The 14516-nt window shown below is 36.2% G+C and overlaps 1 protein-coding gene across 1 annotated transcript in view; it reads left to right on the forward strand.

The window, feature by feature from the left end:
* Positions 1-13839, forward strand: part of LOC115947972 (cAMP-specific 3',5'-cyclic phosphodiesterase 4D-like) — a 230855-nt gene extending 217016 nt beyond the window's left edge. The window contains exons 3-7 of the mRNA XM_031057814.1: positions 9008-9044; positions 11328-11401; positions 12207-12256; positions 12982-13038; positions 13743-13839. Of these exons, the coding sequence (XP_030913674.1) occupies positions 9008-9044; positions 11328-11401; positions 12207-12256; positions 12982-13010 (190 nt within the window). The 3' untranslated portion in view covers positions 13011-13038; positions 13743-13839. The remainder of the gene's footprint in view (positions 1-9007; positions 9045-11327; positions 11402-12206; positions 12257-12981; positions 13039-13742) is intronic.
* The last annotated feature ends 677 nt before the right edge of the window (positions 13840-14516 follow it).

The following is a 14516-nucleotide window of genomic DNA, read 5'->3' on the forward strand; positions in this document are numbered from 1 at the left end:
TGGGGGAGTTTTACAGCTTTCTTTAGAGAAGGTCGGCATTGCTTTCTTCATCAGCTCCAACTAGTAATATTACACCAAATTTTCTGATTTCTATTAAAACTTGCTTACATGCATTAAAGGAACAGAACCCAGCCAAGGAACTGAGGGGAACTGCAGGGTCACTGGTTTGGTAATCTGCTAAATGGCCACCATACACCCATTCCCTGGCCAGGACAACCTGCTGCCACTCTGTCAGTAACTTCTGAAGACAGCAGCATCCCTCTGCTGCTGTCTGTGTACAGTTACAGAGGATATATTTTCTTATCCTCTAAGGCAAGCTTTTTCTTTATTTTCTGAGCCAGTAAGGCCTGGTTTTATTAATCAAATATTGTGATTATGAATCTTAAGTTATGAAGAAAAAATACACCTTTTTCATGAAAGGCGCTAACCAAGATTCTAGGACAGCAGCAAAGACATGAGTTTACTGAGAAGAATAATTGCTCTTCAGTTTAAAAATTAGAAATAATTATCTATTCTCCAGAAAATCTGCAGCTGAAATTCCTTTCTATCATATTCTTTTCTAGGAATCTCTGATATATTTATTTCATGGTTATTACTGGCTGAAAATTATGAGTTAAACCTCAAAGTCCAGCCTGCTCTAAAAAAGGAGCATTTTCTACGTGTGACTCTGTTTAGAAACAATCTTTAATTTAAAAAATACATTAAATTGCTTGAGACATTTATTTGTTCATGTAAAGAAATATATTTATATCACTTTAGGAAAAACAGACAAATATTTTGCTTCTTTTTTTTTAAGATCCCTAAATGAAGTTGCAGATTGCAGCTTAAATGAATCAAAGTCATTTGCAAGTCACTTACAATATTTTTTTGAGCTATAAATGAAAAAAAATTTGAAAAAAAAAGAGATGACTGTCCTTTCTGGTTGTTTGACACATTTTACAGGTGGAATTCAAAACAAAGAACTCAACTTAGAATGCAACTAGCTTAAAGTTGAATAATAAATTTGTGTTAACTTTATTTGTTGATCAGGAAATTGGTTATGTGGGAAAACAAAAAGAAAGCATTTTTGCATGGAGAAGAATTTATCCGCTTTTTATTCAGGAGTGAATTTTTCTTGATGAAATGCAAATATATTTTATTTACTTTCAGTCAATACAGAATCATGACTGGTTTTGTGTGAGAGATTACAATTTTCCAAACAGCTCTCAGTTGTTAAACACATCACTTCCCCTTTAAGCACTTTAAATGTTTTAGGTTTTTTTCTTCCCTTCTCTGGATACAATGGATGTTTGAAGGAAAATAAGTTATTACTGAAGTTACAACCAAAATAGACTGAATTCCTACATCTTTTCAGTCACAGATGGCATGTTCTTAAAAATAGGATACCAAAATCAATTCTTAGTGGGGATTTCAGGTACATCACACCACAGCTGCCTGGGTTTACAACACTGATCAGCAGTGGAGGGGAGGGTGGACGCGTGCATTTTTTGTGCCAGCAATACTGGAGGATAGGGGCAGTGTGAAGAGAGGCATCTTTGTAAAAAGGGACTTGAATGTTTTACAGGGATCTCTTTTGGACTGTTTTTCTGGCTCAGTGATCACCTACATGTGCAGGTCACATTTATTTCACAACCCAGAAGAACATTAGCTGTCACTCCACCCTTCAGGACACAAACGGAATGTTCTGAATTCTTTTAATGGCCCTAGTGCTCAGTTAGTTGTAGAGTTCAATCCCTGAAAGTGCATCACCTGAAAATCTGATGTTTTTTCTTGTTTTTCTTGAAGTCAGCTTGTTTCTTCTTACATGTATTTAGGGCCTTTGCATTTAGTTAAGGGGCCATTTTTTATAAACCCTGAAACCCTCTGTGGCTGGCTCATAGCAAGCTCTCTCCAACTGGGTTGCATTGCATGAGTGCCTTGTTCTCAGCAGCTCTGCTATTTCTTTTAAGGAGGGAAAAAATCTTTCAGCCTGCATCAGTCGGAGGCCCACATGGAAAGTCACGTAGTCTTATTCTTCAGAAGTAACACACCCATATCAGTTTTAAACACTTAAGCATGTGGGACAGGGACAAGCAAGCAACCAAATACCTGACGATTAAAAGCAGTTACAGGCACAATAAACACATTTTATTTTAATTTGATACAAGGTAAAAGTTCATGTATGTCAGCTAATGCAATCAAAACTCACTAATAGTAACTCATTAAATGGCACTAACTTGGTTGCTACCAGTCATGTATAGCAAACCCAATCACTAATTTTCTCAAACCTGAGGACAAAAACCCAAAACAACAGAACCACACTGTAGTCTCTGATGCCTGTTTGTTTTCCAGGCTTGATATAGCTAAATTATGGTTTTGGTTGTATGAACAGTCCAATAGTGGCGCTGCTGAGTTGGCCTGGACTCCTCTGATTGAGTCCAGCATTTTTCTCATTCAAAGTCCTATCTCCTCTGGCTTAATCCAGCCCTTCCTTCAACGCACACAAAAAAGCTCCACAGTAGTGTAGCTTCTTTTCCCTTGCCATTGCCTCGGTGACCCCCAGGAGGGCTACTGATTTCAGAAGGAAACCCACCTGCAGCAGTGGCCTCTGGCAAGGCCATGTTCTGTTTCCCTTCAGGACTGAGTAATTCTGTCAGACTTCACAGAGGTCAGTTGCTCAGTTAGTTGCCCACCATTCTCCTGTAATCTAAATGGTCTGCTGTATAATGACAGGATTGAAGCATTGAAGCTTGGTGGATGACTAGGACAATATGATACAAGTGATTTCTTGAGTTATCTGCAGTTTCTTATGCTACACATCATGCTGGCTACATGCTGCTACACATCATGCTGTGATGGCCCACTACATCACTACCTGTGTGATTTCCTCAGGCAGATTACACAAGTCAGATGTGTGAGTGCAATGTCTTTGGAAAAGGTTTAAGCTTCTGAGAAAAGTAGCTGGGACTGACATAAGAGATCCTGGTAGTCCTCAAACTCTTCCAAAGGTGTTAGGAGACTTTCTGGGTAGATGTAAGAAGCCTAGTCATGTTCCTACAGCACATTATATTGGATGGGAAAAAATAGTAATAATTCCTGTTTTTTTGAGATAGTCAGCCAATTCTGATTCTAGCTCACACAGTAATTCTGAATGAAGCTTCTGGATTTGATAAGTCCCAGTTCAGATCACTGTCACTGAGACCTAAAATAGCCCTTGTCACCCAGTAAAATCTTTTTATTTTTTAAATCTGTTCAAAAGTAGAGGCACTATGAAAGAGAGCTATTAATGCACAGTGGGGCGTACACATAGCCAGATAGTATGTACCTGACAGTCCCTGAATTAAACCTCAAAATACTGATTTAGAATTGCTAATACTGTTTCTTTCCAGTTCCTTAGTCTGTAATAGGTGTGATCCTTTTGCTTTTCCAAGTCTTGAGAGAGCTTCTCACTTTGGGTGCTAATGCAGTTTAGCTTGAATTAAGATTGCAGTTTGGGTAACTTAGCACTGATGACTGCAACAGTGTAGGTTTCAAGAATTCAAAGGCTTCTTTCAAGCCTAATCAAGTGTATCTTCAGGACCTGAGATGCTAAAAAGGTGACATGAAAAATTAAAGTATTTTCTTATATAAAATACAAGTTGTATCTAGAAAACTCCAGGTATTTTAGTACATAACATATGTGTATTAGCCAAATGTAATAATTCAATTTTTTTTTCTTAATGAACATCATAGTGGAGTAACTTGGTTTATGCTCCCTATGAAGTCAATTGGGGTCTTTGAAAAGACTTATATCTGAAGTTTTCACTAGTGACATTTATGCTGGAGAAATTTTTTCTCCCTTCAGTCTGTCTTTCTAAATCTCACTTGCTTAGTTAGACAGTCCAAGGAGAATTACTATAACCAGCATTCTTTTGGCTGGGATAATGGACTTCTCAGGTGCTGTGGCTTTTTGGAACCAATCCTCCTTCATCTGGTTAAACTTGATTAGATTAACTGTACTGAACTCCCAATATTACAGCAATACTTTTTCACTAATTAGGGCTAGCTGTGTTGCTGAATTAGACAGATGTATCAGGAGGACATAACTGCACACTGTTACAGAAAATTGTGGTGCTCTGAAACACTCAGACAATAGTTGATGAGAGTCTGCTTCATTCAGGGTCTAATTTCTGTGGTTTCAAGTAGCTCTTTTTAACAATCCTCTTACGTACATGTTCACAGAATTAAAATGCTCTGGGAAAAACAACCCCCTCTTCTACAGCTCATAGCTCTGATACCAATTTTAATTGCTTGTTCTCTCAACCCTAAATCCCAGCCTGCTCACAGTGTCATAGACTCTATACCCTGCCTGAGATGCCCAATCATCCCTCAGATTGTGCTTACCCTTTCAAAGGCATGCAAATCACAAATAACCCACTGGCTATCTAGGAAAAGGTGTAACCCCACAAAAAGGTGTAAACCCACACATTAATTTTTTAATGTGGGCCAAACCTTAAGAGCTGCAACTTACACTTATTTAGTCTTGGCTTTTCAAGCAAGGCCTAAGCTATGTCAGGGCTAGAATATTTTTTCTCAAAGTCTTTAAAAATTGAGATGATATGACTTAAGCACTATTCCTGCAGAATAAGCTGACTTGGAACACTATGATTTCTGACCTCACAAAATCAATTTTGCAAACCAACCCATTTGTATTTTTCAAATGCAGATGATGATGATAAGTATCAAACTGCATGGAGCAGGCAGCCACTGCTGCTCACTTTCCTCAAAGCACAGCTTCTGATAGCTAGTTCCATTACCATTACCTTATCAGGGTGCAATCTAGAATCATTTTTCGTTGCTGCTAAAATGTGAACCTGAGCAATGTGAATACTTCAGCATACTTAATTAATAAGTTTTGTGGGTGCACATTTGGCTTCAACTATGAAATGTTATTGAGACAGAAAAGAAAATCCTGGCAGTTAGCGTAGTCCATCAGCTTATTCTCTGTCTTTCATTTGTGGTTTTGTATATGGTATAATTGTGTTCCAGCAAACAAAACACAAATGTCTCATCTAAGCTGAGACACACTATTGGACAGGAAGTATACAGCCTTGTATGCAGAAATGAGTGAATGCAGTGTTTAATCCCAGTCTATATGCTTACACTGCAAAAGGAAGCTGCCATATATTTTTTTACCCAAACAGAAGACTACCTTAGTGTCAATCTTCTTTCTTATACAATTCTTTAAAAATAGAGTAAATTCATATGACAGTGTGATGAAAGGAGATGAAAGCAGTGCGATGAAAGCTCTTGACGTGGAGCTTCATTCAGGGATACCTTACAGCCACTGTCCTCCTGGGCTTTTCAATTCAGTTGGCAGCTTTGTTCCTTCAAATGGTCTATGTCCAAAATTTAGCCAGAGAACCCAACATGGACTATGCCAGCTGGATTTAAGGCCTGACAGGCATCCTCAGCCAGTGCTTCTCCTGAGAATATAAGTAAGGTTTTGATTCAAGGGGAGGAGTGTTGCAAAACAATAAAATCATACTTTAAGCTGGTACATTTGTGTCAAACTGATGTAAATACGTCTTGTATGTTTTCTCCCCTCTATTCAAATAAGACAGAACTCCTATTTGTCCTGTTTATATCTCATAATTTCAATGCATGTCCTAAAGATCACTCAGTTGGTATTCGTGTAAAAGTCTAGAGAGACCCAGAAAACCTTAATCTGTGTTTACTATGGCCTTTAGAAAGAAAAACCCTGAGGAGTTTCCCTGTGAAGCTCCACAGGGGCAAGTCCCTCACTCTCCTCATGGTCTCTAAAACTTGGGATTTCCTTCTCCTTAATGGATATAGTGAATTTTTTCTAACCACTATAAAAAACATCCACTATTTTTTAAGCGTGTCCTAATAGGTCAGCAGAATATCTCTCTAGTTACTTCTCTCATTAGATTTTATATTAAATTATGACAGTTTAATTATGAAGTAAAGGTTATGCAGTCACCCTCTCTTATCCTTGTGTTAATCTTCCTGCCTGCTTCTCTGTCTGTCCATGCATCTCTAAGTTCCTTATTATTAGGGGGAGAGTTAATTACTGTTCTGTGAGTGGGATAGAAGAGACAAATTGATGCAAATCCTGAGGAAAGGAAGCAGAACTTTTGTACTGAACATGTTCAACTAGCTTCTGACTTAATACAGAACTTTCATCTCCTCCTAGGCATAGGTTATATGGTGTGAGTTCAAGTGTCATATAGGAAATGTTATGAAGAAAAGGTCAGAAATTTGGAGAAGTTTAGGATTCACCACTTACCACGGCTAATAGCTTGCAATGCAGTGTATAATCTTTGGTCTGCTACAGAGAATTTTTCTTGTGCTTTATGTAACAGCCATTAATCTCATGTGGGCCAGTGCATGTTTTAGCAATGTTCTTTGGTGATGGAGAACTGATAATTTTAAATTTGGGGGCTGTGTGAAAGATACTCTATTTTCAAACCTCTATTTCCTTTGAAAAATTAAGATGTGAACAAGTATGCCAGGCATTCTGGTTAAGAGAGTTTAGCAGTGATGTGAACAATTTCTTCTAGCTTTAAAGGCTAATGCCTCTGTCTGTATTTAGAAGCTTGTGGCATATTGCAGTATTTACACTCCCTCTTGCTTCTGTATACAGATGAGGGCACTATCCTATCTGGAATCCAGAACGAATCACCCGTCAGCTTCCATGTCACCTAGAGAGGAGGACACTGATACATTGCAGTGTTTATTACACTGTAGTCCACTGTGTATCAATGGCATTTTGAATCATGTGTTCTTGCTCTTCTGTATTAAAACCACCACAGCTTCCTTGGACATATCTGCTCTATTTTTGAACCATCTCACCTTGCCCAGATTTTCTGACCCGATGTAGATCAAAGATTGCTCACCACCTTTTATGATTGCATTGCAGTTCAAGTGGTCTGGTGAGTGCTAAACTATTTTGAGAAAGCTGTGGATATCTGTACGTTCAGTATCAGGTTCACCAAAACAATGATAATATCTGGATTTGTTGCTCTTGACACAAGGGAGATCTGAAAAGTGAAAATCAAGTCCTAGCTTGATTTCAGTGCATTAAATTACTACTTAATCATGCCTCTTCTGAAGAATAACAAGCTACAGTATGATATCAGTGTTCTTCAGTGAAATACAGTCCAGAAACAACTCAAGTAGAATCAAATGTGAAAAGGAGAGAAGTGAGATCATGTTATTTTACATAAAAGAATAAAAGACCCTCCAGGACAGAAAGCCAAGAACATGTAGCTGTTGCCTTTTATGGGTGCCTCAGCATCCACAGAGAGGCAAACGGGCTAAATGGGAAGGAGAGGAAGTACCATCTACAATAAAAAATCCCACAAGAGATTTTGAGGAGGACAATCTTGTTTTCATATTTCTTGCCAATCTGAAATTAACTGTTAGTGACTATATTTCAGGAGTTGTCTGGTACTTTGAGGCACTGGTGAATATTTTGTGCATCTGTGTCATATATTGGGCATTCAGAGTGTTTGCCACTGGTAGATGCTAGAAAGAACCATCTCCATGTGTCCACTGTCTTATTTACAGGTAGAAACTATTGAATATTTTTTGTTCTTTGTCCAGTGTTCCTGCTACCTGTAAACACTTTCATCTTCATAATTCTGCCCTTTCATAATTTCCAAATGTACAGGTTAGACTAAAAAGTGGCTTTATGTTTTGAGCTGGGCCCCCTTTAAAAGTCAAAAAAGAAGCAAAAAATGGAGTAGTTCTATGTAAATAAAAATATCCTTTATAAAAGATAAGAAATTAAAGGACTACTGAGAAACATTTAAGCCAGCTGTCACGTATCAGATAATGCCATTTCACAGAACTCGAAGAAAAAGAGCATAATTTTCCTGGAAGTGAAGTAGCTGAAAAAAAGGCACTTGGGTTATCTTCTGCTAAAGCCTTTGTGTAATTCATTAAGCAACCCTTATCTAAAATTATAGTGTAGGGCATTTGCTGATGTTTTCCTGACCCAAGAAAACATAAAGAGGTACTAAACCCAGGTGGTCATTAACTCTCCTGGTAATGCTCCTGGCTGATTCATGTTGTCTATTATACCCGATTGGATTTGTCTTTCCTGAGCAATTAAAGCCTCTGAGTTCCTTCTGTGGAGGACATGTTTCTTTTGCTTTCTTCTAAGAGTCAGGCTTATATGCTTTCTGTCCAGTCTGGACCTGTGGTTTCACCTGAAGCAATACCCTATTCCAACCACTCCTGCAAAGATTGTGTTCAAAGCGCAGATTTCTTCCACAGGGTGTTTAAAAATCCATTCTGCTATTACCAAAGGAATAAAAGATATGATAATAAAAATGGTTACAAAGTTAATAAACATTCTGATGATCCTGAATATTGGTGAGTTTTGTTTCATCCTTACAGAATGATTGTGCAGCGGTACAGATTGCACATACTACTTTTTAATTAGGTTCTTGCAGTATTTGCAAACCATTGCTGCTTTGTGGACAGTATATAAATTATAAGAATAATGTTGTAGCAAGTCAAACACAAGTCACATTTCTCCATTTATCAGTCTTTTTCTAATTAGATTTTCATGGACTAATCTAATGTTCAAAACCCATATTTTATGCTTAAACTTGAATAATATTAAAATAACGGTTAGAATAGCAACTTAGGATAAATTCACTACAGAGAAGTAAAATAAAATTAAAAACATATTGGTTTTTTGCCTTTGGAGTCACTTTTGGAACATTCACCTCTATCCTTAGGGATGACATGTCTGTGGATTGATCCCAGTGGTCAGTCACATGCCATACTCACAGCACAGAAAGTGGCTGGTCTGTCAATGTTTCCATAGACTTGCCAGGCAACTGGGCAATAACTAAGTTGGTACTTGCTTTTTAGAGTGTGTGTGGAACTATTACAAAGTGTAATTGCAGAAGAATAAAACTGGAATTACCTGTACTGTATTGTAAAACCTGATTTTCTTTCTGTTAAAGCAGCAAAATTTTCTAAGTCACAACTCTGCTTAATTTTTTTTCAGACATGGAGATGACTTGATTGTGACACCATTTGCTCAGGTAGGAACAGCTTTGTCATATTTCTCACAGGGCCTTGTAATTTAAAGATAAAATGACCAAACCAGTTCTTTTCTGTTGTTGATATTATATATGTTCGCCTGAAACAAGAAAAGTGTTTCAACAGAAAGTCATAAACCTCCCACTCTTTTAACTATACCTCTTTTTCTTAACACTTTTTGAATATCTGATAAGTTGAAGTGCAACAGCATTACAAACACCTTTGATCTCTTCCAAATACTGTAGCAGGCAGTCATGATTAAGACAAATCTATGATTCCTGTTATTCTGTTATCTTTCTAATTACAATTTCTTTACTTGAACATATTTGGTGAATTAAATACAATGAGATTTTTAGACATGAGATAAATTTTACCCAGAACACTTATGTTCCCTTACAAAACCAGGTGTATTTTTTATATTCAGATTCTGGTTTTTAAAATACCAGTTAAAAATTCTTTATAATTCAGATTAAAAAGCCACAGTTTTTCACAAGAGAACTTCCTTATAAAGTATGAAAAATTAACATTACTTTTTCTTGAACCGATGATGATGGGTTTTACTCCAAAACAGATAGGAATTAAAGTCAAATTTCTGTATGAAATCATATGTGATTGAAGATGAATGGAAAGAGAAAGGTTGTGTCACAGAGTGGTGTCAAATAAGGATATTATAAGAATAGAATATATATTATAGATAATATATTTAATATATAATATATAATTTATAATATGATATATATCATATGTCATACATATATAATATATATGCCACATATAAGCACATGTGGCAGCTTCAGCAACAGTATGCATGTTGCTTTGGTCAAATAATAAGCTGTTAAAAGAATATTAATTAAATACCTTATTATATATTTAATTATATTGTGAAGAGATTCAGTGTTTATAAGACTCAATCAAGTCCTTGCTATGAATAAAAACATCTTTCACTAGCAGAGAAGACATTAAGCAAGGGCCTTTTATAAAATACTCTGAAATCTCCATTGTACCCTGAATATGCAAGTTTGATGACATATTTAATTAATTTAAATCTGTGCTGAATTAAAAATAAGTCACTTTGCTTCCTGATTTTTGGAAAGAAAAACATAACAGATTAATACTGTTTAGTTAGTCAAAGGCATTTTTTATTATCTTAACTTCAGAAATTACCTCCAATAGCTTGACCACTGCCAGTCATTGCTGGTTTACTTTTTGTTACAAACTTTCATTAATTTATTACTTTTTCTTTGGTTTCCTACTCACTTCCTACCTCCTGCATACATTTAAAGTGCTATGAAAAGAGGGTTGCGCGCTCGTCAACCCAGATCTCTGAAACCCATCTTGCCATTGCTGCTTTTGTTATGCTTCGGATGGGTTCACCAGGCACCAAAGCCCAGTCTGGGCTGAGAAAAAAAAAAGGTCAACTTCTGCAAAGATATACCAGTGATTAGTGTTGCTGCTTTCTCCCATTGCCAGCCTAGCTCCAATAAACTCATGGTTCCTCTCTGCCATCACCTGAACAACCTCTCCCCTGACAGAGAGGTTCACCTTTTTAGCGTCACATGGCACAAAATCTTTTGCGTGTTACCCAGATGCCTTCAGAAGAGAGTGCCTATGCCACTTATAACACAAAGACACTCCACTGCATTCACTGTCTGCTATCTTGCATGAATTTAAGTCCAGAAAGGAAGCAGTTCGTCTGTGTTGTCTTCCCCAATGCATAGAGTTTGTAAGAGTCCGCAGACTTTCCTTGCATTCTCAGGGGATAACTTCCCCTGGCCTTCTGCACTGAGTCCCTAAATCAACTGTGGCTCTTAGAAGAGACACTTTTACTTTTTTACTTTTCCTGGTAGTCTAGACAATCTTATTCCCTTTGTCCTTTGCAGTTTATGGGGACTGAACTGCAAATAAAGATTTTGTAATTATTTCTTATGCCTGAAGTATTAGGGTTGAATGGGCTATTATCTTCCAGACTCAAATGCTTTTCTTGTTATTTTAAAGAAATAAGTAGAATTATGCAAAAAAAATTTCCTCCCCTGCAAGTCAAACTTCCTTCAGACAGAAAATGATTTGTTTATGAGGGGAACAAAAAAATAGAGGTAAACTACTGCCTTTGTATTACAGACATATTATTGCTAAATAATAGTCAAAGGTTCCAGACTAACCTGCCCGGGAAACCTTTTACAGTGGTTTTGCAATGTGCTTTCTATTTTCTTTCAGCACAGTGGAGCAGAGACAGATCGGTCTCACTTACACAGAAATTGATACTGAAACCACTTTTTTTGTTCCAGGTTCTGGCCAGCCTGCGTACTGTCCGGAATAACTTTGCTGCATTAACCAATTTACAAGACCGGGCACCCAGCAAGTGAGTGTCATTTTTTGGCCACTGAACTTTTTGCAGTGACACTTTTTTAATGTAAGCTAAGAAGACAAATATGAGTTATAGATTTTGGTCTGTGCCACCATACCTGCATAAATCAATGATGAGGAATAAGTTTATTAATCCCCTAAATATGTTATAGTTGGTGGCTGAGATAACAGCCCCCTTGCCTTCTAAGTGATCTTGCAGTTGTTGTCCTTGCATAAACTTGGAGTAGGTTTTTTCACCTTATGTGATTTTAGATAAAGTAGTCATATGTCTAGATCATTCAGAGATGACCATTTGGGCACAGCCTGAGTATTGCAAATGAAACAGAGTGAACAGAAGCTGCACTCACTGAGATCTGATTGCATAGTCTGAACCTAGAACTCCACTCATTCAAGGTAGTGATACCCTACCTATCCACAGTAGTTCATAACTATAAATTAGGCAGCAAAAATATGATCTCTCTGCAGTCATGTTACAGCATCACAATTAACACTAATGTTTGTTACACTGGCAAATGTAGTGAAGTCATTTCCCTCACCCAAAGCATGCATCATGAAATGTAGAAGTAATTAGCATTTCAAAGAAAAAAATGTCTTTGTATATGTTTATAAGTCACAGTTCAAACTATGTATTTGCTCTAGATGTGATTAGGCAGGCTTTTAATAAACCTATAAGTTCCTAAAATATTCCTGTTCTGGAGTTCCCAAGTAAATTACCAGGTAATGTATTTTCTGAATTTTCAAGAATTCAGTCATCAGTGAATTTTTCAGGCTTAAACCTTTTTTCATTTCCTTTTTCATAGAAGATCACCAATGTGTAGCCAACCATCTATTAACAAAGCAACTATAACAGGTAAGAATAATTTATTTATAAAAACCATCTAACTGAAAAATGCATTTTATAATAGTAAATATATATTGCTTCATATACTTACGTTGCTTCATATCCTTATATTTGTTTTATTAAAGAGGTTTTGAGTTTTTGAGTCACATAGTGACTCAAATTGGTGACTTATAGTGTTCAGTCCTGTTATCTTCTGATTTCTATTTTATTATTCCGGTTTTAATTTCTTTCCCAATTCTTTTTCCTTATATACCAGTGTGTGACCATGTAATGAATAAATTAATTAGTAACTTTTTACAAAGAAATCTAGTAGAAAAAAATGGATATGAGGAATCCATTCGTCTTCCTTTTTGGGACATAGAGTTCTGTAGCTATGCAGGCACAAAGTCTTCACTTTAAAAGTGCTTATGCTATGAGGAGAAATGTTCAGAACTGAATTTTCTGATTTAGAATTGTAAATCCTGTTTTTATAACATTTGTATGAGAAAGAAATTTCCTTTTAAGACATAGTATTATTTCTAAGGAAACATTGACTTAAAAACAAGACTTGCAGTGTAAATGACCTTAATATTTTGGAAAATTTTACCCCATGCTACTTTTGGTAATTTTGATGACAGCTTGGATGTCTTTATGGAAATACACTTTGTGGACCCCATATTTTTTTACAACATATGAATTCACAACTTACACTGTGTAATTTTCTGGGTGTTACTTTCTCTATTGTGTTCTGTCAGAGCAAAGGAGCATTTGCATTTCTTCTTGATGAAAGTATACAGACACTTACTAAACAGGTAAATTATCATTTAAACCACAACCAGAAATGCAATTTTCTGTAATTTTCAAAATACCTCATCTTTTTAATTGAATTATACATTTGTATGTCTAAGAAAAAAATGGTATGTCAGCAATTTTGAGGAGCAATGTAGCTTTTCAATGTTCAATAGTTTCTGCCTTTAGGCTCTGGAATGTGTTAAAATCAATGGGTTTTTCAGCTAACCTCTCACCTTAAAAGGACCTGGTCTTGGCAGTTCTTTACAGTTTTATTCACCTAGGAGCTCATACAATATGAACATTTATGTGTAGGGCTCATCAGGGGACAGAAGGTTATGTGTTTAAATCTATACTATAAACAGAAAGGCAGTTAAGTTAAATAATATTAAGAAGATATATCTATATATGTAAACCAATTATATTAATGATCCTTTGTTAATATATTTCTTGAAGAAATAATTCTGGGCATTGGTTTCAGATTGCTCTCTATAAACCGTTTCAGTTATGAATATTATATCTATTTTTGATTTTGTGATTTGTCTATAGCAGAGTAATCCAGAAATATGTTAACTGGAGACAGAGATACTCAAATATAGGGCTCTTTCTTTAACTATAAGGAACTAATTTTAGAAAACATAGTGAAATTCATGATAGTAAAAGAAAATGATATCCAGAAGAGATGATGTGCATGCCAGTGAACACTACCTTACATGCTCTCCCACAGCTATTCGCCTGAGGTCAACTTCTTTTCTCCAGCAGGAGAAGCTGTTCAGACAGCAGGACCCAAGACACTCTCTGTTGGAAGATTCTGTTGCTCTTTTTAAATTCTCCCTGATCTGAAGGTTTCCATTCAGTTAATCCTCAGACTGAACTCTACATGTCAGCCATAAATCATCTGATATTTTAAATATTAGAAATAAAGTACCACAGTCAGCTCTCCAATTAATCTAGAAAATTCTTTATTTGCCAATAAATTCAAAGGCAGCAAGAAAAGGCAAAGAATAGTAAGGATAATTTAGTCTAATTTAATTTAGTCTGATTTCTCAGAGATGCTGCTGGAATTTCTGCGCCCAAATTATGTGCTGAACTGGATGATCTGAAGCCTGTGTGCACTGGATATAAGTGATTGAAAGACTTTAATGATATAACAAAGATATTAAGCCACTATAAAGCATGAAAATGGCTACAATTTATTTTGACTATTGAATGGAAATTGAGGCTGGATACTATTTTGCGTGAAAGGGTTTGCCCATTCTTAGTTATAAGCTGGTTTTGATATTTTCATGGCAACAAATTGCATGGCATCAGTGCAGAAATATGCATAGGTTTGTTCTTGGGGCATATAGAATCCTAGAGAAATGTCTTAACAGCAGTATGTTAAGAAGGAAGATTAAAAACACTTCTGCTATAATTCACAGAATAATTGAAAGTCCTTTCACATGCTACTAAGTTTTTTTAATTTTTGTGGGGAACATTCAAAATGTATTTTATAGATATT

This window comes from Geospiza fortis, unplaced genomic scaffold (genome assembly GCF_000277835.1).
Source record: "Geospiza fortis unplaced genomic scaffold, GeoFor_1.0 scaffold443, whole genome shotgun sequence".
In the NCBI taxonomy this organism is placed as follows: Eukaryota; Metazoa; Chordata; class Aves; order Passeriformes; family Thraupidae; genus Geospiza; species Geospiza fortis.